This window comes from Manis pentadactyla, chromosome 10 (genome assembly GCF_030020395.1).
Source record: "Manis pentadactyla isolate mManPen7 chromosome 10, mManPen7.hap1, whole genome shotgun sequence".
NCBI lineage: Eukaryota > Metazoa > Chordata > Mammalia > Pholidota > Manidae > Manis > Manis pentadactyla.
Genome location: NC_080028.1, coordinates 57,728,379 through 57,752,184, shown reverse-complemented (window position 1 = coordinate 57,752,184; position 23,806 = coordinate 57,728,379). Strand labels below are relative to the sequence as shown.

At 40.5% G+C, this 23,806-nt stretch overlaps 1 protein-coding gene across 3 annotated transcripts in view; it reads right to left on the bottom strand.

Moving 5' to 3' along the window:
- Positions 1-1,015: 1,015 nt before the first annotated feature.
- Positions 1,016-23,806, bottom strand: part of MSRB3 (methionine sulfoxide reductase B3) — a 218,114-nt gene continuing 195,323 nt past the window's right edge. For all 3 annotated transcript variants that reach the window (XM_036894787.2, XM_036894789.2, XM_036894788.2), the window contains exons 6-7: positions 9,260-9,357; positions 1,016-1,246 (exon numbers count right to left, since the gene is read on the bottom strand). In XM_036894787.2, the coding sequence (XP_036750682.1) occupies positions 1,082-1,246; positions 9,260-9,357 (263 nt within the window). In that variant the 3' untranslated portion in view covers positions 1,016-1,081. The remainder of the gene's footprint in view (positions 1,247-9,259; positions 9,358-23,806) is intronic.

Below are 23,806 nucleotides of genomic sequence, written 5' to 3'. Positions count from 1 at the left end.
ATACCGTAAATCTCAATCTCTACATGCAGAATAGGAATGGAGAAGCTGAATGGCTTGTCCCTTGCTGAATAGCAGATCAGTGTCAGGGTGGGACTTGAGCTCTGGGCTATTTCTACTGTAAACTCTACATCTTTCCAGGGTTCCTGGAACCTTTGTGCACAAGGTCACCCCCTTTGGGTTTGTCTGTCACTTGCAGTATCTTAACAGTTTCCTGCCCAGCACTGGATACTGCAGTAGCCAGGACTTCCTCTGTGGTCTTCTCTGCTCTCTCTTAATGCTGCTGCCTTCTGACGTGTGTTGTCCTGGTATCTTACTTGACACAGTGGAATTCGTCCAAGCGCCCGACCAGCTGCAGCTGCTCTTAGGTGTGGGGGGGTGCCCTTAGAGAAGGCAGTGGTGGGCATCCTTCCTTGTGGGCTTGAGGCACAATGGGGCTCAACATTTTATAGTTGTCTTGCATTCCAATGTTTTCAATGGAGAATGAAATAAAATAAAGGCCTAACGTGAGGTAATGTTTACTTCTCTGCCACAACTCTCAGTGTGCCCTTTCAGATCTGGCAACAATTTAACATAAGGAAAGACTTTAGACCTTCACACCCTTTCAGTGAGAATAAACGACCTTAGCTCAAACTTTCCACAAAGCTGGAAGTCTCAAGACATCACTCCATCCTTATCTTGGGTCAGTCTGTACCCATGCCTCCAGGCCAGCTCTGGTCTCTATACTGCACAGGAGACCTCCATTTTCATGTTTGAAGACCCAGCACCTTCTGCCTCTTAAGCAAAGGAGGAAAAAAAATCTCAAAGGAAGCCATGTGCTCAAAGAAAATAATGTCAAATGGTACTTAGGTGGCTTGTGCAAAAGTTTCACAAAGCTGTCGCCATTCACTCAAAGTCAGAAACACTTCCGAATCTACTCAATAGCAAAATACATTGACAGCCAGGGCCTCTGTTTAAGCAAAGAAGAAAAATAGCACTAAACTGCCCTCACATTTGTTGAAAAAATATATCTAAGATAGACAATTCTGAAATTTTTTAATCAGCTGTGCATTCAGTACACTTGTTTCCATCACTCTCTATTACTCTACAGCTCTGTCTTGTCTGCCCGGCCGGGGCCGCCCCCGCCGTCACCTCCGGTGGCACCTCTGCTCGCTGCAGGTGTGAAAGACAAGGAAGCTGAATTCACGCAGTATCTTTTGCCGGTTGGACGAGGCCCATCATCAAAAATATGCCCAAGGTGAGCACCACACTGAAAGAGAAGAGCAAAATGTAAGGGAAAAGCGTGTACAAAGCAGGCTTTGAGAGGAACTCACAGGAAGCAGTTTGAATGGGTGACCAGCCCACAGAGAAATGACGGAAACCATGGCGGGCGATTTCTAATCTGCCTGTCAATAGCTGCAAAGGTTTCTGGCAGGCTCTGCACCACATGCTGAGAATAAAACACACTAGAATTGTGCATATCAGAAATCATTTAGGAGCCACTGTATTTTTTAATCCATGGATTCTCTCGGTCAGCTGAAAAATGACTACAGTAATTTTATGAATTGAGTTGACCTTTGATCTCTCTTCATAAAAAACATGGCAGAATAAAATCTCTCCCCCTGGCATGACTTTAGGCTTTGCATGGGTGGGTTTCAGATATGCAGGAGTCCACTGTAAAAGATACTGTTTAACTGGCCGTGACAGAGGTGATGTTTGCTTTCACGAGTAGTAAAACTTAACATCAGACAAGCATTGGATATTCTTGGAACCCAGCAAAGCCGCGGCATGGCTCAGTAGTTTTATGTCACTGTCACCAGTACTACTGAGTGTGGCAAATGATGGTATTCCTGTCCACCCCGTCCTTTTCTCCCCTGGTTCTCAATAGGTGGAGTGCCACTGTCTTCTTTACCTATGTGAGCTCTATTATGTATTGAAGGAATAAGCTGTTTAGTTCAAATCCATGCTACTGACTATCCAAAAGGCTGGGGAACCAGGAAACCAGGGGCAGATGGAGGGATGGCTGGTTATGATGGTGTTTAAAAGAAACCCATGTTTCCCCAAAATGGCTGGCTCCCAGAATAAAGCCCTGTGCTAACAGCCCTGATGCCAGGTGAAGCCCTAGGAGACAAGAGCGTGTGTCACAGCTGCCCATCTCCCATCCTATCTCAGTGGGGACAGGGACAAAGGCCAGAGATGTAAATGCACCACATTCAAACAGGCTGTGAAAACACATCATTCGTCATGCAACAAGAAACCAGAGCCTGGGGTAAATGACACGATTCATTTATTTAACAAGCATTCATGGAGCGCCTGCTACATGCCAGGCACTGTTCCAGACTGGAGGTACAGGCAACAATCCCTAGCCTTGCGGAGCTTCAGTCTAGCGGGAGCGGCAGACACTACACAAAGAAATAAGGGAGCTGTCAGGAATGGTAGGTGGAAATAGATGCTCAGGAGAAAATAATAAGAGGAAGTGATATAAAGTGACCTCTTAGGTATGGTGGGCTGGGTTAGCTTTCCTGGCCTGGCTTTGGAATAAAAACCAAAAGAAGTGAAGGAATGGATATCTAGGGGAGCATTTTGAGCAGATGGAAGTCAAGACTTAAGGGTAAAATGGGAGAAAAAGTATATAGATGACTTATGAATTCTTCTCACCATGCTTGTTAGGGGCATAAACCACTTCTAAATTACAGGGAGCGAGAGCAGGAATTGAAAGGGAATAAAGTTGAGATACCACATGGAGATGATGGGAGAGAGGTGAACTCAGTACAATGCAAAGAGCTAGAATCTCAGCTTTCCCCCTTGAAAGTGCTAAATTCCCCAGGGTTCTCTTGTTATTAATGAAGAGCACAAATAGCAACATTGACTATCTGGCACTTCCATGTTAAAAGTGCATTCTTATTTTACTGCTAACATACTGTGTCAGCTTATTAAAGAACTAAAAATGAACCCTGAACTGATTTGATCTATTGCCTGGAAAATATGAAACAGGCCTAAAAAACAAATCTTGCATTATTTTACCACATTCTATGCAGGTTTAGGAAATATCAAGTCTGACAGCTCAGACTGCTTTTCCTTTCTAAAACAATTGAGGCCAAATTTTCAGGCATCAGCAGCTAAGATGAACCAGTAAAAATGCATATGCGTACCTAGTGGACACCTATTTCTGCCTGCCAAGAGAGTCCATCTGCAGGCCAACAGGAACTAGTGCTCTCAGGGACCAGTGTGCATGCACAGCCACTGGTCTCACATGCAGCCCTAGCACTTCGATCACTCGGCACCTGAGAGGTGGAGTTTTCACACAATAGCCTCAGGTAGGTTTGGTTTTTTATTAAATGAGAGAATACAACTATCTGGGCAAAACAAATATTGCCTTTATCAGTCATCTCTTGGGCATATTTAGAAGACGGTCCCATGTACAGTACTTCAGAAGTAAAGCACAGAAGGGTATGTGTGAAACCGTTTAGGAGTGTTCACATGGCCTTCATTTCCCACATCATCTTTAAAAAATCCAAATTAGGGCATTTTAACCTGTGAACCGAGTTAGTTATCAGTCTGAAGTTTCATTTGCTCAGTCTGGAACTGGTGTTTTGGTTAAACAGAAAGGAAAACACAGATTCTACATGTCCCCAATTCAGGCAAAAGAGAAAAGAAGGCAGGAGGGGGGCTGGTGGTGAGGAATAGAAATCACAGCTAGGGAAAGGCAACAAAAACCATTTGCGAAGAACGCTGTGGGGCTGTGGCTTGGATAAGGAAATCCTCAGAAAAGGTGTGAGTCCCCTCAAAAGGATAATGATCACTTCCTGGTGCTTGTCACAAGGTTCTCTGAAAGATTCCCACCAGGTCCAGATAAGCGAGGGAGTGCAGCACTTTAACACACAGCAGGGTGTCCGTCTCTGGCTATGCCGCCCTGCGCATGCCCACCCCACCTCTAGCAAGGCTGCGGGGCTGTCTAGCGGAGGGAAGTGCCATTTCTGCTTCCCCCCAAGTACACCCAGGCTTCCATCAAAGTTCATCATGCAGTTTCTTTTAAAAGCACATAAGCCCTGAAGGCTCCTCCTTGAGGGGCACGCACATGGAGCCCATTCCCTCAAGGTCGCACCCCTGGCCAAAGGCCGGGATGATGAATGGAAGATGTCAATGATGCACTGTTTCTTCAGCCGCAGCCAGCCCTGCCTCCCTGGCCCCAGCCAACTGGCAATGTGCTGGGATCTCTCGGCACACCTGGTTGTAACTGAAACAAACTGGTTGCCCAGTGAAGAAATCTTGGAAACCTGCTGTTAATGATTTATTTCAGGGTAGAATCTTTGGTGTGCATTTTTAAAGTTGCTTTAAAATGCTTATGTATTTCTCTTTACAGGTAAAATACAAACTTTACAGGTAAAATACAAACCCTAACTGAGCAGCCTAGGTTTCTTTCTGAAGAAGCGTGAGATAACTGTTCAAAAGAAAATATTTTCATTCCCACAGGAATCCTTTATCACCTAAGTCTCCCACTCAGAAAAAGCTGTCAACTGAAGAACCTGTAGAGAACCAAAGGGAAGAACCCCCTGAAAAAAGTGGTTGAGCATCAAATACAACATAATTCCTTAAAATCGGACTGCAATTCTCAATTGTGTGCATAGGAAACACAAATAGTGCATTCAACACAGTTACATATTTCTGCACTGATGTATTTCTAACTGTCCTGGAGTGGTTTTTCTCCCAGCTATTCCTAGGATGTTTGGAGCTTTAATATTGTCATTTTCTCTTATGTGTTTGATCTACAAGATGAAGCAGTTCCAAAGCAGGGCTCTTACATGTGGGCACATGGGGCGGGATGAGAAGGAGAGAAGAGTCTAAGAAGAAAAGCAATTTACTTTGCCAGTAGTATCCTGTTTTCTCCCACTGTTATTGAAGACACTTGTGTGTGAGTTGGGTTCTTTTCCTCTGTGCTTATGATATTAATCTTTTGCCAAGGAAATGATTGTGAAGTCACCAGTTTAGCATTATGATTTTACTGAAAGATCAAGAAAAAGAGAGATGGGCTGTGAGTCTGAAACCCTATTGTAACACATGGGTATCTTTAATCATCAGTAATGTATGAGTCGTCATCTGTAAAAGATTAACAAGGTTTGGGGGTCTTAAAAAAAGGTTTACCTTTTGAAAAATACTTTGTATTGGTAGATATTTACCTTTCTGTTGATTTGGCTGGCTTGAACAAATTAATAATGATCTAAAATAAACTTAAGAGACTCTACCATAGATTCAAGCAGTCATAGCTGCAGTCATAAATGGACTTTAACCTGGGTTAACTCAGAGATCTGATGGTTTCCTTAAAGATGATTACAAAAAATTTAGTGATTTATTGGTCCCATTTGCTGCAGATGTAGAATTTTTATCTAAAGAAGGAAGAATTCCCCAAGTATTTCCAGAAGGGACTTGCTTCATTGAACTACAGCTTAAACCATGCAAATCTTACCTCTTTGCACTGAATTTAAACTCCTGACAAAGTGCTGCTAAACAGGCTGGAGTCTGAGGATTAGGGAGAAGCTGTCAAACAATTATTCATAGTAGTCAGGGAAACTGGAATAGAAACAATGTATTTTATCACTAGCTGAGAAATGTAAATTAAATAAAGTTAAGGTAAATTCTTTATAACTGAAAATGATTAGGAAATTTCAAGAGTCTAGGGAAAGATACAGGTGCCCACCAAAGTGGGCAAATTTAAGATAAAGATCCTTTTCAGAAGAGTTCATTGGAATATAATCCCTCAATTCAGTAGGTAGACTAGTAAAAGGAAACAAATATGGTCACAACAAAAAAACAGAATATAATGGGGTGACCTCTTTCCTCCACAAGCAGGAATCCTAATGGAGGCAGTGAAGAATCTCCACCCTGCTTGCTTATTTTCTGTGCTGTTAACTTAAAGACCAGGCAGCGTGCTAGGTTTCTCTCAGCAAATCTTTCAGGACTTGACTGCAATATATTTCTGAAAGATGCTGATAGTGGTGGAATCAATCTCACCTTTCCATTTAGTAAAATACTACTACCTAAGAAGTCAGTGCACACATGGAAAAACTACAATGTTGTATAAACAAGCGGCAACCGGTCACGGCCCCCTACAATTCCTACCGAAATATGAGGCCTAATTCACTGCATAGTGTGATCCATATCATAATTCAAAGAAGGAGAAGAATCTCCAGCACTAAACTGAGAATGAGGGGCCAAGAGACCAAAAAGAACTGCCTTGTAGCCAGGCAAGCAGGCTGAGTCTACCAGTTTCCTCCATGGAAGTTCAGTCCATCTGTATAAATGGCAGTAAAAGAGCCTTCATGCTTATAGATAGTCTGTCTTTGCCACAGGGAAAGAAGTACTCCACATAACACAGCCATCTGAGAATGCCTATGAGACACTAAAGCATCTAACAGATTCTTCACAAAGCAAACCACACTGATGCATTCCATCCAGAGAAAGGACAAGCCATGTGAACTCAAAATACAAGAGTTTTAGAAAGAGAAGATACAAATCAGAGAAGTTTTCCCACACATTGTCACCACGATTAAGGAAGAGAAAAAAAGACAAAGAGGTCAGGAGGAAGGGGAGAGACTGCACAAACTGAACAATGGAAAGCAGAAAATAAACTGAAAATGAAAATAGTGTTAAGAATGAGAAAGTAGGGGGTAAAATACAAGTGGTCAGTTTAGCACGGGAACCATTAAACCAGTTATTTTAAGTCAAGATAAAAAGGATGAATGAAAAAATGGAGAAGAGAAAACTAAAGAAAAATAAACAGAAAATAAGTGTGTGAGCAACACAAAAATTAATGAAGAGATTGAAATTAAAGACACCCAACATTAAGTGAGCGATGATCGTCCCTGTGTGGCAGACCCCGTGTTCCATCTACAAGGGGCAAAAATCCATCAAATGGATCGTCCTTGAGGGCTAGACACTGATTATTTTCTGCGTGGGACTTACTTCACAAAGCATTTATTTTTATACATGTCTTCATGGAACAAATTTTACCCCCTCTTTGTTTTAAAGTTAAGGATTTTCTTTAAGAAACGGTGCAACACTTTTAAATATGCGAAGTAATGGTGGTGGGAAAAGAAGCCAAAAAGGAACAGACGGACATCAGAGCTTCACCCAACTGTTAGGGAAGGCCCCAAGGGATAGACAGGCCACCTGGGCCTCACACCAAAGGGCCAAGAGTATGCCTGAGTTAGCCTGGTACCTTTTATCAATGTTGCCTATTTTTGGCATAGTTTGTGAGCTTCATTTCTCTTGGGTCACTGAAGGACACCTTCATAATGACCTTTTCTTGACTGCTCATCTCCAGTATGTGCCCACAGAAAGGAGGAAAGTTTATTCCAAATGTGGACTTTAAGAATTAGTCACAAAGATATCCGAAGGTAAGGCCTTAAGGAAAGTTATTCTTTTGGGCCACACTTTTTCTGTACCTTTTTTAGTTGGTAGTCAAAGGACTCCTGTTTGAGAGTGGGTTCTGAGTTAAAAGGAGAGTTAAGTGAGCATAAAAATAAAAAGACAAATAAACAACTGCTAGCCTTAAAGGAGGTTTACTAAGTAGTATGTGCCTAAGTTACAAATTGCTGTGTGCCATCCTACCCTGTTGCTTTTTTGTCAAATATTTTAGATTCCTGGGTAATCGCAATTTGTTTTTGTGGAAGTTATAAAAATAGCAATTAAAATTCAATTGACTTCAAGACTGAATTAAGTTAAACTAACTGTTGGGGGATCATAGAATTTGTTTCTTTTTTTCTGCATTTCAATATGACTCTTTATGGTGCATCCATCTATCTGTCTGCCCACTGTAAAGAGCTCTGGTGCTAAATGCCTCAATTCAAGTCTCAGTTCTGCCACTTAATTCTACGTAAATTTACTCAAATATAACTGCCCTCATTATGCCTCAGTTTCCTCAACTAGAAAATAAGAATCACCATTTCTACTCCATAAGGTTACTGTGAGCATTAACTGGGGAGTTTTTTAAAATGCTGATGTTCAGGCCGCAACCAGCCAATTAAATTAGAATCTCTGGGGGTGAGACCCAGGATCAGTAAGTTCCACTGTCTTGCTCAGAGACTCCTATCTGAGAAATAATATCGAACTGAAAATGTGACATGAAAAATATGAAGTCTGTTTTTCAAAGGAGAGAGTGGTCCTCATACTTAGAAAACAGGAAACTTGCCAGCCTTATTAAAAAAAAAACGAAAACAAATTCATCAGTCAGTTAGGTTCAAACCAGTCCACCTCTCTACTTGGTAGTAAATATGCCACCTACTCCCTAAAACCCTTGAGCCGATGGAGGGTGAAGGGCAGGAAGAATAATGCTGAGGGAGGCATGTGTGGCAATCACTTGGCTATTGCAGCTGTGCGGCTGGACCTCCTCTACCTCTGATATGTGCAACAGCCACGGCCAGCAGATTACTCCGTAGCATCGATGAATTTCAGTGCCCAATACTCAAGACTTTACATTTCACTTATTGAAAGCAAATTAAAATGGGAGGACCTACTGTAGAATGGAATGCACAGTTGCTCTTATTCTGCATCAAGAAGGTTCTGGCTATGTCTCTGGGTTTAACTAAAAATACCAACAAATTCAAGTCTCTTGATTGGGGTGACAGAGTAACTATTTTTGCCTCCTCCTCAACACATGCTCACTCTTCTGTAAGAGCCAGCGTGATTTGGTTAGAGCAGAGTGGAAGGAACTAATTAGAAGATCCTTGAAAATGAGGATAGGTCCATATGCGAGGAGGAATAGAGAAGGAAGTAGCTTATCAAGTTTTCCTACCCAGCCCGCTTCAGCCTACCACTGAACTTCCTCTTCCCAGTGCCGTTCTGCAACCTCCCTCTCCTCATACCCACTCAAGGAAAGCTGTTTCTTGGGGCTTTGCTGGTGTGTGTTTGCATCATTCCCATGGGGGTATTAGTACTGAACAGTGGGCGCGCAGAGCTTCAGGCAGAGAGGACTAAACATCAGGTTATATAAGGCCACATAATGGAATCTTCATATGCCCTAAGAATAGCTATTCCCCACTATACTAAGTCAACTGAAGATAATTTTTCCTACCAATGATTTTGTCTAATAGCACTGAAGTCAATGACAGACATTTGATTGGACTTGCTAAACACCCAAAGACTGAGATAACATTAGGACTTTACAGAGACTTCACTGTGCTTGTCCGTCCCTTTTGTGATCAGTCACTTGGCCTTAGAACAACCAGGAGCCTTGAAAGCATCTGAAGTGCAGAGTGAGCAGGGTTTTCAGGTGGGATTAACTGACCTGAGAGCAGCTTGTTTCCACCCTGTGCATCCCGTAGGAAAAGTCATCTGTGAATGCGACCGCGTCAGAACTGATCACATCATGGAATGAAGGCCAACCTGGGGGCAGGAAGGTACAAGAAGGCAATCAGAGACGGGAGACACACAGCCTTAGGTTATAATGCATGCTTCAAGAAATATTAAGACTGTAAAACTTCAGTATATGAATCATGCTTAACTTTGCCAACCTGGAAAAAAAAGGTCAAAAGGTGAAGGATAATATATTTTGCAAGAGTGCAACTATTTTTTAAGAATAACCTTTTCCTCACATTCAGGTTACAGTTGCATTGGGATTTTACATTTAATGAAACATCCTTAGACCATGTAGTAGTTTTCTCTAGCATCCCTCAACATATAAAGCTCTCTCACACCACTTTCTCCTCTCTTCAAAGTCACCAGCCAGGCCCCTAAAGCACTAGGAGCCTTACAGTGCGATGTTCTCCAAAACAGTCCAACTGGCCTGCCTGTTGGCTTTGCCCTGTCACATGCCTTTTCAGGAAGCACACTTTCTCAGCACTTAGTTTGGACTGTTAAAATATTTTTAAAAATGAGTATTCTGTTGTTTCCACCTTAACCTAATTTCTCAGGACAGGGGTATCTGGAAAGCATAGCTTCTATTTATTTTATGTGTAAGAGGCTTGCTCCCTTCATAGGAGTCACAGAGCAGTGTTCCTCAGGCATCTCCAGGGGGTATCTTCCCTCCACTAGCACCTTGTTCCAAATTTCATTTGTTCTAATGATTTAAAAATACACAGCTTTAAGAAACTCAGTGGTAAGGAGCCCATGAGATTGTATAAATGTTTATGACTGTACAATCAGGTTTTGTGTTCAGTACTTATGGGGATGTTTTTACATATTTCCAGGAAAAATGTCTGTGGTTTCTGAGCTGATGCCTGCATCCCCAAAAGTGATGAAAGAGGTGGGATGTTGCTGACATTGCTGGTGTAATTTCTTTTTTTTGCTTTTTCAGTAGCCAAATTTATTCCTGCAGAAAGAAGGAAGCTGTTTAAAAGCATGGTGCTTTGTGTTAATACATCTACTGAAAAAAGAAATAGAATTTAGTCTTCAGCAATATGATTTCCAATTTCAAACAAAACAAATTAGCTCAGGCCAAGTTTTAATAGGAAACTCCCCCAGGCTCCCCCTCCCCACTCCCCACAGTGCAACAGAACACCTTTCAGAGTCAGGGCTAGATTCAACATCCAGAGTTTAAACTTCGCTATTCCTTGATATGAGTTCAAGATTGCTGCAAATCACCAGGAAAACCTTAACCTTCTGGATAACATTCCACAAAAATTCATTATGCTAGGACACATGAGCATGCTTAAGGAAATGTGTTTCTCCCTATTTCCTAAATTCTAAAGAGAACCTGACACACTCTAGGCTAGTAATTGGTTTATAATGACACACTTAGGTGTTCTTTGTTCAGTGACCAGAGTGCCGATTGCTAGTAAAGAGAGGTTGGCTAGTAAAGATGGTGATGTTTGAGGACACTGAAAAATAATTTATCTATGAAAAGAAAGAGAACATCCTGTATATTTTTTAACCTTCCATGCCATAACTCGTTTGACTGCAGTTTATGGCAACTAATATTGTGGGGGGACATGCTTGATTCAGTAGTAATCATGTAAAGACTTAGGAGTTTTGTTTTGTTTTAATCTACCATAAAGCTACTCCCCTCCCCGCCACACATTCTCCCATTTCTAGAATTCAAAATAGGCATGGAGAAATTATATCTATGTTTGTGTGTATGTATGTGTGTGTGTGTGTGTGTGTGAATACCTCCCCAAGCTATGTCTGCATCTTATATATACTTATCTTATTCTACTGATCACATTGGATTTGTGATTTGTTTTCATGCTTTCCTCCCTGACTAGGCAGAGTCTGAACTCACTAACCTGAGTCTTTTCACTGCCTACAACACTGTGCAGTACAAAGGCACAGCTCAAATTGTTGATTCAACTGATTTCTAATTAGCCTTAAACAATAAAACTGGGCTGAATAATTATGGTACATCACAGAGTCCCACAGGAGACAAAAAACATAATCATACTCCTTCTATACAGACCAGATTAAGAAATATCAATGCTAGTTTCTTACTGGCATATCCTACGTGGCTCAATTTCTGTAAGTAAGTCTCTCCATGTAGGTGAGGTCACCTTATTATTTATTCAGGATGGTTAAAAACACGAAGATCAGCTAGGCCGCTCACTTTACAGGGTTTTTTCAGCAGTGGTGTGCAGAGTGGAAGGGAAGTTACTTGCTAATGTTATACAGGAAGTAGTGGCAGAGCCAGAGACAAAGTCTGAGTTCTCTGACTTTAGTCTACGGCTCTTAATAAAAGGGCGAGAGGCTGTTCATATGAACACTCTAGCAGGAAGGAGGTTGCAGGTTTAAGAAGTATGTTCCCTGCGATGTCTGGATTCATTGTGCCTGCCAACTGGATTGACACTGTTGAACTGAGGGGCCTCTAGGTGGAAGCAGATCATGAACCGATCCTGAACAATACCGATTCTCTCACTTTCTAATAACCACACTATTCAAGGGAAAATCCAGGAGTAATGATGTAAATGATGTAATGTAGTTTGGGACAATAGGTTATTTTTTATTCATTTATCTAAAACAACCACAAAGACAGAGGCTCGCCCTGAGGCAATAATACTAAGAAAACTGTCAATTCTATTTTGGGTTTCTTAATTCTAATTCTTCCTTATAATTGTGGATCACTGCCTACTAAAGGTTTGGGGAGGAAGGGAATAGGTGTGAAATGAGCTATTCAGCCACAAAGCAATACATTTTGTCTCCATGGATTAAATATTTATAGAATCTTCCAGAACACTATATTCATGAATAGAGCAGGGTGAGGTGGAGTGACATGGCACAGAGGGCCTCAAAAGATATCAGTGTTTCTGGGGAAACTGTAAACACTTGACTAGTTTGTTGTTTACCATGGCATTATTCAAACATTGGAGGAGACACTAAAAAAAAAAGGCATTTCAAAACTTGCCAAAATTCAGTGTACCTTTGCACTGTAGAAGAAATGCAGTTGTCAAGATGGAATGTTGCTATGTCACCTAAATCTTAATTCGTGGAGACTGACAAGGGAAACCAATATGAACATACAATCCCATGCGATGGAACACATTACTAGAAACATGGCCAACTGCACCAGTAAGGTTAACACAGGAGAATGCTGAGTTTTCTGGCAAGGTCTCAGAAAAAGCAAAGGTCTATAGAAAGCATCCATCAGAAAGGTAAGTCCTTATTGACAATCAAACTAAGAAAGACCTTCACCCCAAAATAAATTGGCAGAGAAGCCACAGCGATGACAGCACTTTGAAAACGGAATTCCCCCATCATGTGAAAGTATTTAAAGGAGGAACTCTTCACTGCTGTAAAAATCCTCAAAGGAAACCCTGCCCCCACTCCTAATAATAAGGCAAGTGCTTCAAAGGGTGATAGGCAAAGACTGAAGCAATCTGGGTCTTGTTGAGAAAATTATCTTGAGCAAAAGGGGGAGGGGGATGTGTTTATGTCAGTTTTGACATTAAAGAAAGACCATCCATCCTCCTTTCTCTAGGATTTCCCTTTTGGTCTTCTCATCTAACAAAACATTATTTGTTTTGGATGCATTCCATGCACTTTTTAAAAGAAAAGTCATGTGAAAACCTGTATAAACAGAGTTGGCGCACCCACCCCCAAAACGTCCCTTTGCTTCCATTTGATGAGGTTGGATTTGGATGTATTATCATTTTATTTCCAAGAATAGAAACTGTTCTTTTAAGATATTGGCCTGTTATTATTAAGAATATCTTACATTCAGTAAATAGGTTCTCCCCTCAAAGAATTCTCATCTTCAGTAGCAAATAAATACAGGTACTACAACTAAAGCAGACAGTGGCAGTTCTGCTTCAGTTTTATCCAACCATCAGGCTAAATTAATCTGCAGACACAACTTAATATTGCTGGTATAATGTGAAGCAAATCCAGGATGTGGTGTTTATATCTCAGATATAAGAGCAAGTGATCCAGTTTATTTATTAATAGTAGCTCCTCAATGCTTGCTATCATCTACACTGCCATGGTTGTGGTATTTTATTACACTGCAGCAAAAAAGAGCCATTCCTTCTCACCCATAATGTAGCTTAATGAAGCTGCTCTGAGTCTACTGGAACCCATACTCAATAGTAGCACAGCTATCCACGAGTGTTCTGTTGACAAATTTTAAGTGTTTCACTCCAACTGCCTCCTGAGAAAAACCTTCTCAGCTCTATGTCCCAACCTTTCCTCCTTCTTCACAAAAATCTTTGAAATAAGTTGTTAAAACTAGCAGCGGATTACAAACAAGTTGAAGCCAGTGCCATCTGTACCATGTTTAGGAAATGTGGCCTTATTCCCTTGCCCTTAGTTTAATAAATATTGCTATACAACTTCCACTTACCCTACATCCTCCTGCAACCCCAGACAAAAACTAGAAACCTCAGTAAGTTACCTACATGACCCATCAGCAGAACACAGCAGAATCTACCATGACCAAGAAGTCATTGAACCAAAAAGTAATTTCAAATATTTTATTATCTTCAAATGCAGAATAAATCTGTGCACAATAAATCCCAGTTGGGCTTGGGTGATTGTTTAATAATGATATGTATTTGAGCATGATTTTGGTGAGAAAAGCTGGAGATTTGCAGATCTATATTTTTATGTGTATATTAATTTGCACAGCTCTATAATTCTAGGGCCATATTTCAAAATTTGTAGCTTTTACTGTCTCTGAAGCCAGAATCTGTTAACCTCACTGACTGTAATTTACCTTAATAGCTACCTCAAGCTAAATAACAAAACTCTTTATGAAGACCCCCCCTGCTAACAAGAATTGTTTAAAGTTTAGAGGTCTGATTCTTGCCCAGTTATTCATTTCAGTTGACACTTCAAGTATAACTTCAATCTCACTTTTAAAAGGATGATTCTCTATTCCTCCTCAAAGACTCATAAGTTTGTGATAATCAATCAAATATGAGTGTAGTAGAAAATCAAATAGTGCGAGATGACTTCTAGTGAAATATTCACTTTAAATTCTCCCCACTCCTGTGGACAACCATGTTTAACAGGTTTTTCATTTACGTCTAAAAAATATGCTTATGCCACCTACCTCTTGATTCCTTCATTTTAAATCTGTGCTGCCCAGTATAGTTACATGTCACAATTTAAATTTAAATTAATTAAAATTAAATAAAATTAAAATTTGCAGTTCCTCAGTCACACTAGCCACATTTCCAGTTCTCAACAGTTACATGTAGTTAATGGCTACTACACTGGACAACACAGTTACAAAATGTTTCCACCATCATTTCCACAGATACTAAACATTTCCACCATGAAAAGGGCTGTTTTAGACATTAAAAATTGATTCCCTCTGCGAAAAATGAAAATTTAGTATTCATACTTATACTAAGTCCCCTCCCTTCCCTTTCCAATATTGATTATATCATTTTTAATTCATTGAAAACCTTGTTAAATATTACCTGCCTCTTGAACTAGAATGTAAGTTCAGTAAGAGCAGGGAGTTGGTTTTCTTTGCCAATGCTTTGCCAATCACCTAAAACAGAGCCTGTGACATAAGAGGCATTGCAAAAACTATCTGATAAACAACTAACGAAGGCATGGCTACCCTGTAGCTTAGTATCAGGACTCCCCACTCTGTAAGGTGGCCTTGGCACCCCAGTCCTCCCTTCACGTACTCTCACCCCCATTCCTAGTAAACAGCATTGGTATTACTATGGGTATGTACAAGGTGATTGCTGAAGAGGTAAAGAGTGATGGGATTCTCTCTCTTTGGCTAACAGTCCAATTGTCATAATCTGTTTTCTTGCCTATCATGTTTTCTTTTATTTTCTGCTTGGACCATGACTTTACTATACATCTGTATGAAATTTCTCTGTAATTCAACATTCTAATTTTTGAAATTTTAATTACGGCTATTTCAAACATAAACAAAAGTACACATAATATTAACGGCATCCGTGATTTAGCAGATACCAACTGCCTAGATTTAACAGACATTTTTTCTAGATTGGCTTCAGATTTTTCCCTTTTTCTAACAAAATAAAATGTCACAGTTTTAGCCATATAAACTTTCTCCATTACTTCTATGCCTTCTAGTGCCCCAAAGATAATTGTTCATGAACCATTCCTGAATTGTTTTGATTCATCTTCTACATATTTCTACATCCATAAACACTATATAATGTTTTAAACTTTTAAAAATTTATATAAATGACATTGCATTCATTTGATAACTTATGTTTTCACATTAGTCCTGGTCTCTAGTTGTGGTGTTCAGGTTTTTTTTTTCACAGCGTCTTATTTTTTAAATGAAATATTTCAAGTGACTGTGAGAATATGAATTAGAGTTGTTTTAGTTTTTCCTTATTCTGTAAAACATCTCTGCTTCTTCTTGGGCAATTGCTTTCTTTATCTTGCTTTTTGCCTTTCATGCTCTACGTTGTCTTTGTTTAACCATTTCTATTGAAGAATGAAGGTGTGGGTCAGTTCTCCTGTGCTATCAGAGACAGTATGGACTTTTTCCTTACTAGCCTACTCTGAATAGAGAAGCTGAATGGAAGTTCTGGGAATATTGTCATCTTTTTCTGGGGGACTGGGGTCTGTCCCAGGGTTCCCTGAATACCTGGCTGGGGAATGTACTCCTTACTCTGGAGTATAACACCTCAGTAGCAGCCCCAGTTCTCCCAGACAGGCTGTTTAATATCTTAAGAAAGCAGTCTTCCAGGTTTGTTGTTTTTTCTTCCTGTGAGTAATTGATGATCTGTCATCCTACATATGAAAGTGAGGAAGATGTAAAACTGGTCTAGCTGTTCTTTAGACTCTCAATTAAACACCTTGTTGTCAGTCCCCCATTTTTCTCTTGACAGTCCTGTACTCTGAGCCTCTGTAATTCTTCTGGGCATTTCTGCAACAAGTCCTGTTATTTATTTTGGGCTGCAGCTTTCTTTAATTAGTAATACCCATTAATGAATTCACACACATTTTTTTTCTTGGAAATATTGTGTAAAATTTCTTGTCTGTTCAAGACCCTGTCTCCCATTCCACTTCTCTTTGCTAGGGGTCTCTTCCTCTGCTTTTTTCTTCTTTTCCTTACTCTCACTTTAAAGGGGTCTCTTGGGAGAGAGGGAAACAAAACATGTACGCTTGGTCTACCATCTTGAAAAAGAAGCAGATTTCTTTTTAACAAACTACAGATTTTAGTCTCTTGATCTCATAATATTTTATGGAAAGAAGCAATAGATTTCAAGCATCATAATTTATCTGCTAACCACTATTATATTACTTTTTATCTTGCTGATAAAAATACCAGAATCAATGTAAAGTTTAGTAGTTTTCAATGGCTCAGATTTGACTGGCTGAGAGTGTTTATGAACTAATTGTATGAGATTAACACTTACTTTTTGACATCTACAATGCCCTCTGAGTTGGAATCAAGGCAGGTCAGCTTAGTCTCCTCTCTGACTGGTTCAGTGGTAAGAAAGTTCTTAGACCACTTTTCAACTTAATATTTGGTTGTTTGCTATGGTTTGAGAATTTATTGCATTTCTACCTTTCTGCCACTGCAAATATAAGAATCCCCCTATATTTGCTGACACGATTTCATTACTGCAAACAAACAATAGTCTCAAGAGGCAAACTATTCCAGTCAAGAGATTTGGATTAATAGTAATTATGGCAAAAAGAAAATAATTGGTTTGGGCAAACAGTTGCCCATTTTGCATTCAGCCTTATGAAGTAGTACCTCAAATAAAAATGACAGAAAATATATCCTGAAAAGCGGAGAATTTAGAATGCACATATAATTAGCGTAGACTCAAAAGTCATGAAGATAAGAAATGCTAGTGAAATTTAAATACAATTTATTATTCAAGAATTAATTTTATTTCGAGGATCACGGGAGATGGCGGCATGAGTAGTTCAGAGGAAATCTCCTCCCCAAAACATATATATTTATGGAAATACAATAAATACAACTATTCCTAAAATAGACACCAGTGGATGCAGTACAATAGCCAGGATACATCTACATCTGCGAGGACTCAACATCACACAAAGAGGGTAAGATACAAGCCGCAGCCAGGCGGGACCCAAACGCTCCCCCACCCCAAAACCCAGCGGGAAGAAAGGAGTTGGAATGGAGAGAGAGTGAAAGCCCAGGATTGCTAAACAACCAGCTCTAGAAATCCACACCCGGAGCACAGACACAAGGTGCACAGGGTGCTGGATATTAGAGAAATGGAAAAGCAAAACCTGTGGGCAGATTCCCGCACCTGGCGCCCCTGAGACAAAAGAAAAGCGAGTACTTTCTTCAAGTCTTAAAGAGACAGGGACCCCATAGCTGGACGAAGTTGTCCCGGCACACTCAGCCAGCAGCTGGGAATCCCGGGGAACCTTAGGCGCCCTAAACCCCGGGGAGGCAGTGCAGCTCTGAAGCCCCTCACGCCACTAAGCAGCCTGCCAGTCGTTCCATCAACTGGCGCGGACCCCGACACACCGGCCCAGTGGCGGCAGCGCTGGAAGGGACCGGGAGCAGATCACATGCACCAACGGCGCGAGAGGGGACCAGGAGAGGCTTGTGCGAGCCCGCAGTGGCGGCGACCGAATAGCCCAGGTGCGGTTCGTGCACACCGGCGACAATGGAGCCAGAGGAGCCCGGTAGAGGCCGCGCGGGAAAGCCTAGTGCGCACCTGCAGTGGAGCCAGAGGGAGCAGGCGCGCTCCCAGCAGCCGACCTGAATCCCAGCCCAACGCACAGCCGCCCGGGCCAGACCCAAAGGCTGCTGCTGGCACACAGCTGCCCAGCAGGGGCGTCATCATCACAGAGGAGCGCACCTGGCATGCCTGCCACTCCCCACAGGGCTCCACGCTGCTCTGACAGAGACCCCGTCCACAGCAGCTTAGGGGACTAACCCGGTGGCTGCTCCAGGAGTGCTGGTAACCGAAACAGGCAGAGAGAAGGGCAAGGCATCCAGCAAGCAGGAAAGGACTTTCTTCTCCCAGCTGACACACCAGCAACCTGCCTACAGCCACCACTATCACCATGAAAAGGCAAAAACATTTAGTCCAGTCCAACATAGTTCACACAACACCTGAGAGAGGATCTTCAGAGACAGACCTAATCAGTCTCCCTGAAAATAATTCAAAATAAAAATCATAAACATGCTGACAGAGCTGCAGAGAAATATGCAAGAGCTAAGGGATGAAGTCCGGAGTGAGATTACAGATGTTGGGAGGGAGATTACAGAAGTCAAACAAACTCTGAAAGGATTTATAAGCAGAATGGATGAGATGCAAGAGGCCATTGATGGAATAGAAACCAGAGAACAGGAATGCATAGAAGCTGACGCAGAGAGATAAAAGGATCTCCAGGAATGAAACAATATTAAGAGAACTGTGTGACCAACCCAAAAGGAACAATATCTGCGTTATAAGGGTACCAGAAGAAGAAGAGAGAGAGAAAGTGATAGAAAGTGTCTTTGAAGAAATAATTGCTGAGAACGTCCCCAAACTGGGGAAGGAAATAGTTGCTCAGACTACGGAGGCACACAGAACTCCTGAGAGATAGGACCCAAAGAGGACAACACCAAGACACATAATAATTAAAATGGCAAAGAACAAGGACAAGGACAGAGTATTAAAGGCAGCCAGAGAGAAAAAAAAGGTCACCTACAAAGGAAAACCCATCAGGCTGTCATCAGACTTCTCAACAGAAGCATTATAGGCAAGAAGAGAATGGCATGATATATTTAATGCAATGAAACAGATATATTTAATGCAAGGATACAGAATTCTTGAAACAAGAATAATGTATCCAGCACGATTATCATTTAAATATGAAGGAGGGATTAAGCAATTCCCAGACAAGCAAAAGTTGAGGGAATTTGCCTCCCACAAACCACCTCTACAGGGTATCTTAGAGGGACTGCCCTAGATGGCAGCACTCCTAAAAAGAGCATAGAACAAAACACCCAACATATGAAGAAGGGAGGAGGAGGAATAAGAAGGGAGAGAAATAATCATCAAACTGTGTTTATAATAGCTCAATAAGTGAGTTAAGTTAGACAGTAAGGTAGTAAAGAAGCTAACCTTGAACCTTTGGTAACCACGAATCTAAAGCCTGCAATGGCAATAAGTACATATCTTTCAATAATCACCCTAAATATAAATGGACTGAATTCACCAATCAAAAGACACATTCTAATAGAACAGATAAAAAAGCAAGACCCATCTATATGCTGCTTACCACAGACTCACCTCAAACCCAAAGATATGCACAGATTAAAAGTCAATGGATGGAAAAAGATATTTCATGCAAACAACAGAGAGAAAAAAGCAGGTGTTGCAATACTAGTATAAGACAAAATAGACTTCAAAATAAAGAAAGCAACAAGAGATAAAGAAGGACATTACATAATGATAAAGGGCTCAGTCCAATAAGAGGATATAACTATTATAAACATATATGCACCCAATACAGGAGCATCAGAACATGTGAAACAAATACTAACAGAATTAAAAAAGGAAATAGAATGCAGTGCATTCATTTTGGGAGATTTTAACATAGCACTTACTCCAAAGGACAGATCCACCAGACAGAAAATAAGTAAGGACACAGAGGCACTGAACAACACACTAGAACAGATGGACCTAATAGACATCTATAGAACTCTACATCTAAAAGCTACAGGATACACATTCTTCTCAAGTGCACATGGAACATTCTCTAGAATAGACCACATACTGGGCCACAAAAAGAGCCTCAGTAAATTCCAAAAGATTGAAATCCTACCAACCAACTTTTCAGACCACAAAGGTATAAAACTAGAAATAAATTGTACAAAGAAAGCAAAAAGGCTCACAAACACATGGAGGCTTAACAACATGCTCCTAAAAAATCAATGGATCAACGACCAAATTAAAATGGAGATCCAGCAATATATGGAAACAAATTACAACAACAACACAAAGTCCCAACTTCTCTGGGATGCAGCAAAAGCAGTCTTAAGAGGAAAGTATATAGCAATCCAGGCATATTTAAAGAAGGAAGAACGATCCCAAATGAATAGTCTAATGTCACAATTATTGAAATTGGAAAAAGAAGAACAAATGAGGCCTAAGGTCAGCAGATGGAGGGACATAATAAAGATCAGAGAAGAAATAAATTAAATTGAGAAGAATAAAACAATAGCAAAAATCAATGAAACCAAGAGCTGGTTCTTCGAGAAAACAAAACAAAATAGATAAGCCTCTAGCCAGACTTATTAAGAGAAAAAGAGAGTCAACACACATCAACAGAATCAGAAACAAGAAAGGAAAAATCACGACGGACCCCGCAGAAATACAAAGAATTATTAGAGAATACTATGAAAACCTATATGCTGACAAGCTGGAAAACCTAGGAGAAATGGACAACTTCGTAGAAAAATACAACCTTCCAAGACTGACCCAGAAAGAAACAGAAAATCTAAACAGACCAATTACCAGCAACAAAATTGAATCAGTAATAAATAAAACTACCCAAGAACAAAACCCCCGGCCAGATGGATTTACCTCAGAATTTTACCAGACATACAGAGAAGACATAATACCCATTCTCCTTGAAGTTTTCCAAAAAATAGAAGAGGAGGGAACGTCCCCAAACTGGGGAAGGAAATAGTTGGCTCATTCTATGAAGCCAATATCACCCTAATACCAAAACCAGGCAAAGACACCACAAAAAAAGAAAACTACAGACTAATATCCCTGATGAACGTAGAGGCAAAAAAACTCAACAAAATATTAGCAAACAGAATTCAAAAATACATCAAGAGGATCATACACCATGACCAAGTGGGATTCATCCCAGGGATGCAAGGATGGTACAACATTCGAAAATCCATCAACATCATCCATCACATCAACAAAAAGAAGGACAAAAACCACATGATCATCTCCATAGATGCTGAAAAAGCATTCGACAAAATTCCACATCCATTCATGATAAAAACTCTCAACAAAATGGGCATAGAGGGCAAGCACCTCAACATAATAAAGGCCATATATCATAAACCCACAGCTAACATCATACTGAACAGTGAGAGGCTGAAAGCTTTTCCTCTGAGATCGAGAACAAGACAAGGATGCCCACTCTCTCCACTGTAATTCAACATAGTACTGGAGGTCCTAGCCATGGCAATCAGACAAAACAAAGAAATACAAGGAATCCAGATTGGAAAAGAAGAAGTCAAACTGTCACTATTGGCAGATGACCTGATATTGTACATAAAAAACCCTAAAGACTCCACTGCAAAACTACTAGAAACTAATATCGGAATTCAGCAAAGTTGCAGGATACAAAATAAACACACAGAAATCTGTAGCTTTCCTATACACTAACAATGAACTAACTAATAGAAAGAGAAATCAGGAAAAAAATTCCATTCACAATAGATTCAAAAAGAATAAAATACCTAGGAATAAACCTAACCAAGGAAGTGAAAGACCTATACCCTGAAAACTACAAGACACTCTTAAGAGAAATTGAAGAGGTCACTAACAAATGGAAATTCACCCCATGCTCCTGGCTAGGAAGAATTAATATCATCAAAATGGCTATCCTGCCCAAAGCAATATACAGATTCGATGCAATCCCTATCAAATTACCAACAACATTCTTCAATGAACTGGAACAAATAGTTCAAAAATTCATATGGAATCGCCAAAGAACCCGAATAGCCGAAGCAATCCTGAGAAGGAAGACTAAAGTGGGGGAGATCTTGCTCCCCAACTTCAAGCTCTACTACAAAGCCACAGTAATCAAGACAATTTGGTACTGAAACAAGAACAGAGCCACAGACCAGTGGAACAGAATAGAGACTCCAGACATTAACCCAAACATATATGGCCAATTAATATAAGATAAAGGAGCCATGGACATACAATGGGGAAATGACAGTCTCTTCAACAGATGGTGCTGGCAAAACTGGACAGCTACATGTAAGAGAATGAAACTGGATCACTGTCTAACCCCATACACAAAAGTAAATTCGAAATGGATCAAAGACCTGAATGTAAGTCATGAAACCATAAAACTCTTAGAAAAAAACATAGGCAAAAATCTCATGGACATTAACACGAGTGACTTCTTCATGAACATATCTCCCCAGGCAAGGGAAACAAAGGCAAAAATGAACAAGAGGGACTATATCAAGCTAAAAAGCTTCTGTACAGCAAAGGACACCATCAATAGAACAAAAAGGTATCCTACAGTTTGGGAGAATATATTCGTAAATGACAGATCCGATAAAGGGTTGACATCCAAAATATATAAATAGCTCACACACCTCAACAAACAAAAAACAAATAATCCAATTAAAAAATGGGCAGAGTAGCTGAATAGACAGTTCTCTAAAGAAGAAATCCAGATGGTCAACAGGCACATGAAAAGATGCTCCACATCGCTAATCATCAGAGAAATGCAAATTAAAACCACAATGAGATATCACCTCACTCCGGTAAGGATCGCCATCATTGAAAAGACAAACAACAACAAATGTTGGCGAGGTTGTGGAGAAAGAGGAACCCTCCTACACTGCTGATGGGAATGTAAATTAGTTCAACCATTGTGGAAAGCAGTATGGAGGTTCCTCAAAATGCTCAAAATAGAAATACCATTTGACCCAGGAATTCCACTTCTAGGAATTTACCCTAAGAATGCAGCACTCCAGTTTGAGAAAGACAGATGCTCCCCTATGTTTATCACTGCACTATTTACAATAGCCAAGATATGGAAGCAACCTAAATGTCCATCAGCAGATGAATGGATAAAGAAGATGTGGTACATATACACAATGGAATATTACTCAGCCATAAGAAAAAAACAGATCCTACCATTCGCAACAACATGGATGGAGCTAGAGGGTATTATGCTCAGTGAAATAAGCCAAGTGGAGAAAGACAAGTGCCAAATGATTTCTTTCATATGTGGAGTATAAGAACAAAGGAAAACTGAAGGAACAAAACAGCAGCAGAATCACAGAACCCAAGAATGGACTAACAGTTACCAAAGGGAAAGCAACTGGGGAGGATGGGTGGGAAAGGAGTGATAAGGGTGGGGAAAAAGAAAGAGGGCATTACAATTAGCATGTATAGTGCGTGGGGGGCACGGGGAGGACTGTGCAACACAGAGAAGACAAGTAGTGATTTTACAGCATCTTACTATGCAGATGGACAGTGACTGTGAAGGGGTATGTGGGGGGGACTTGGTGAAGGGGGGAGCCTAGTAAACATAATGTTCTTCATGTAATTGTAGATTAATGATACCAAAATAAAAAAAGAGTTAATTTTATTTCAGTTACTAGTTACCTTGCTTTTTCATTTGTAATCTAGTGACCCAGTAGTTTTAAAAACAGTGGGACTGCTGCCAAGGACCTTTGAACGGCATGCTGATTGGGGGCCACCTGAAG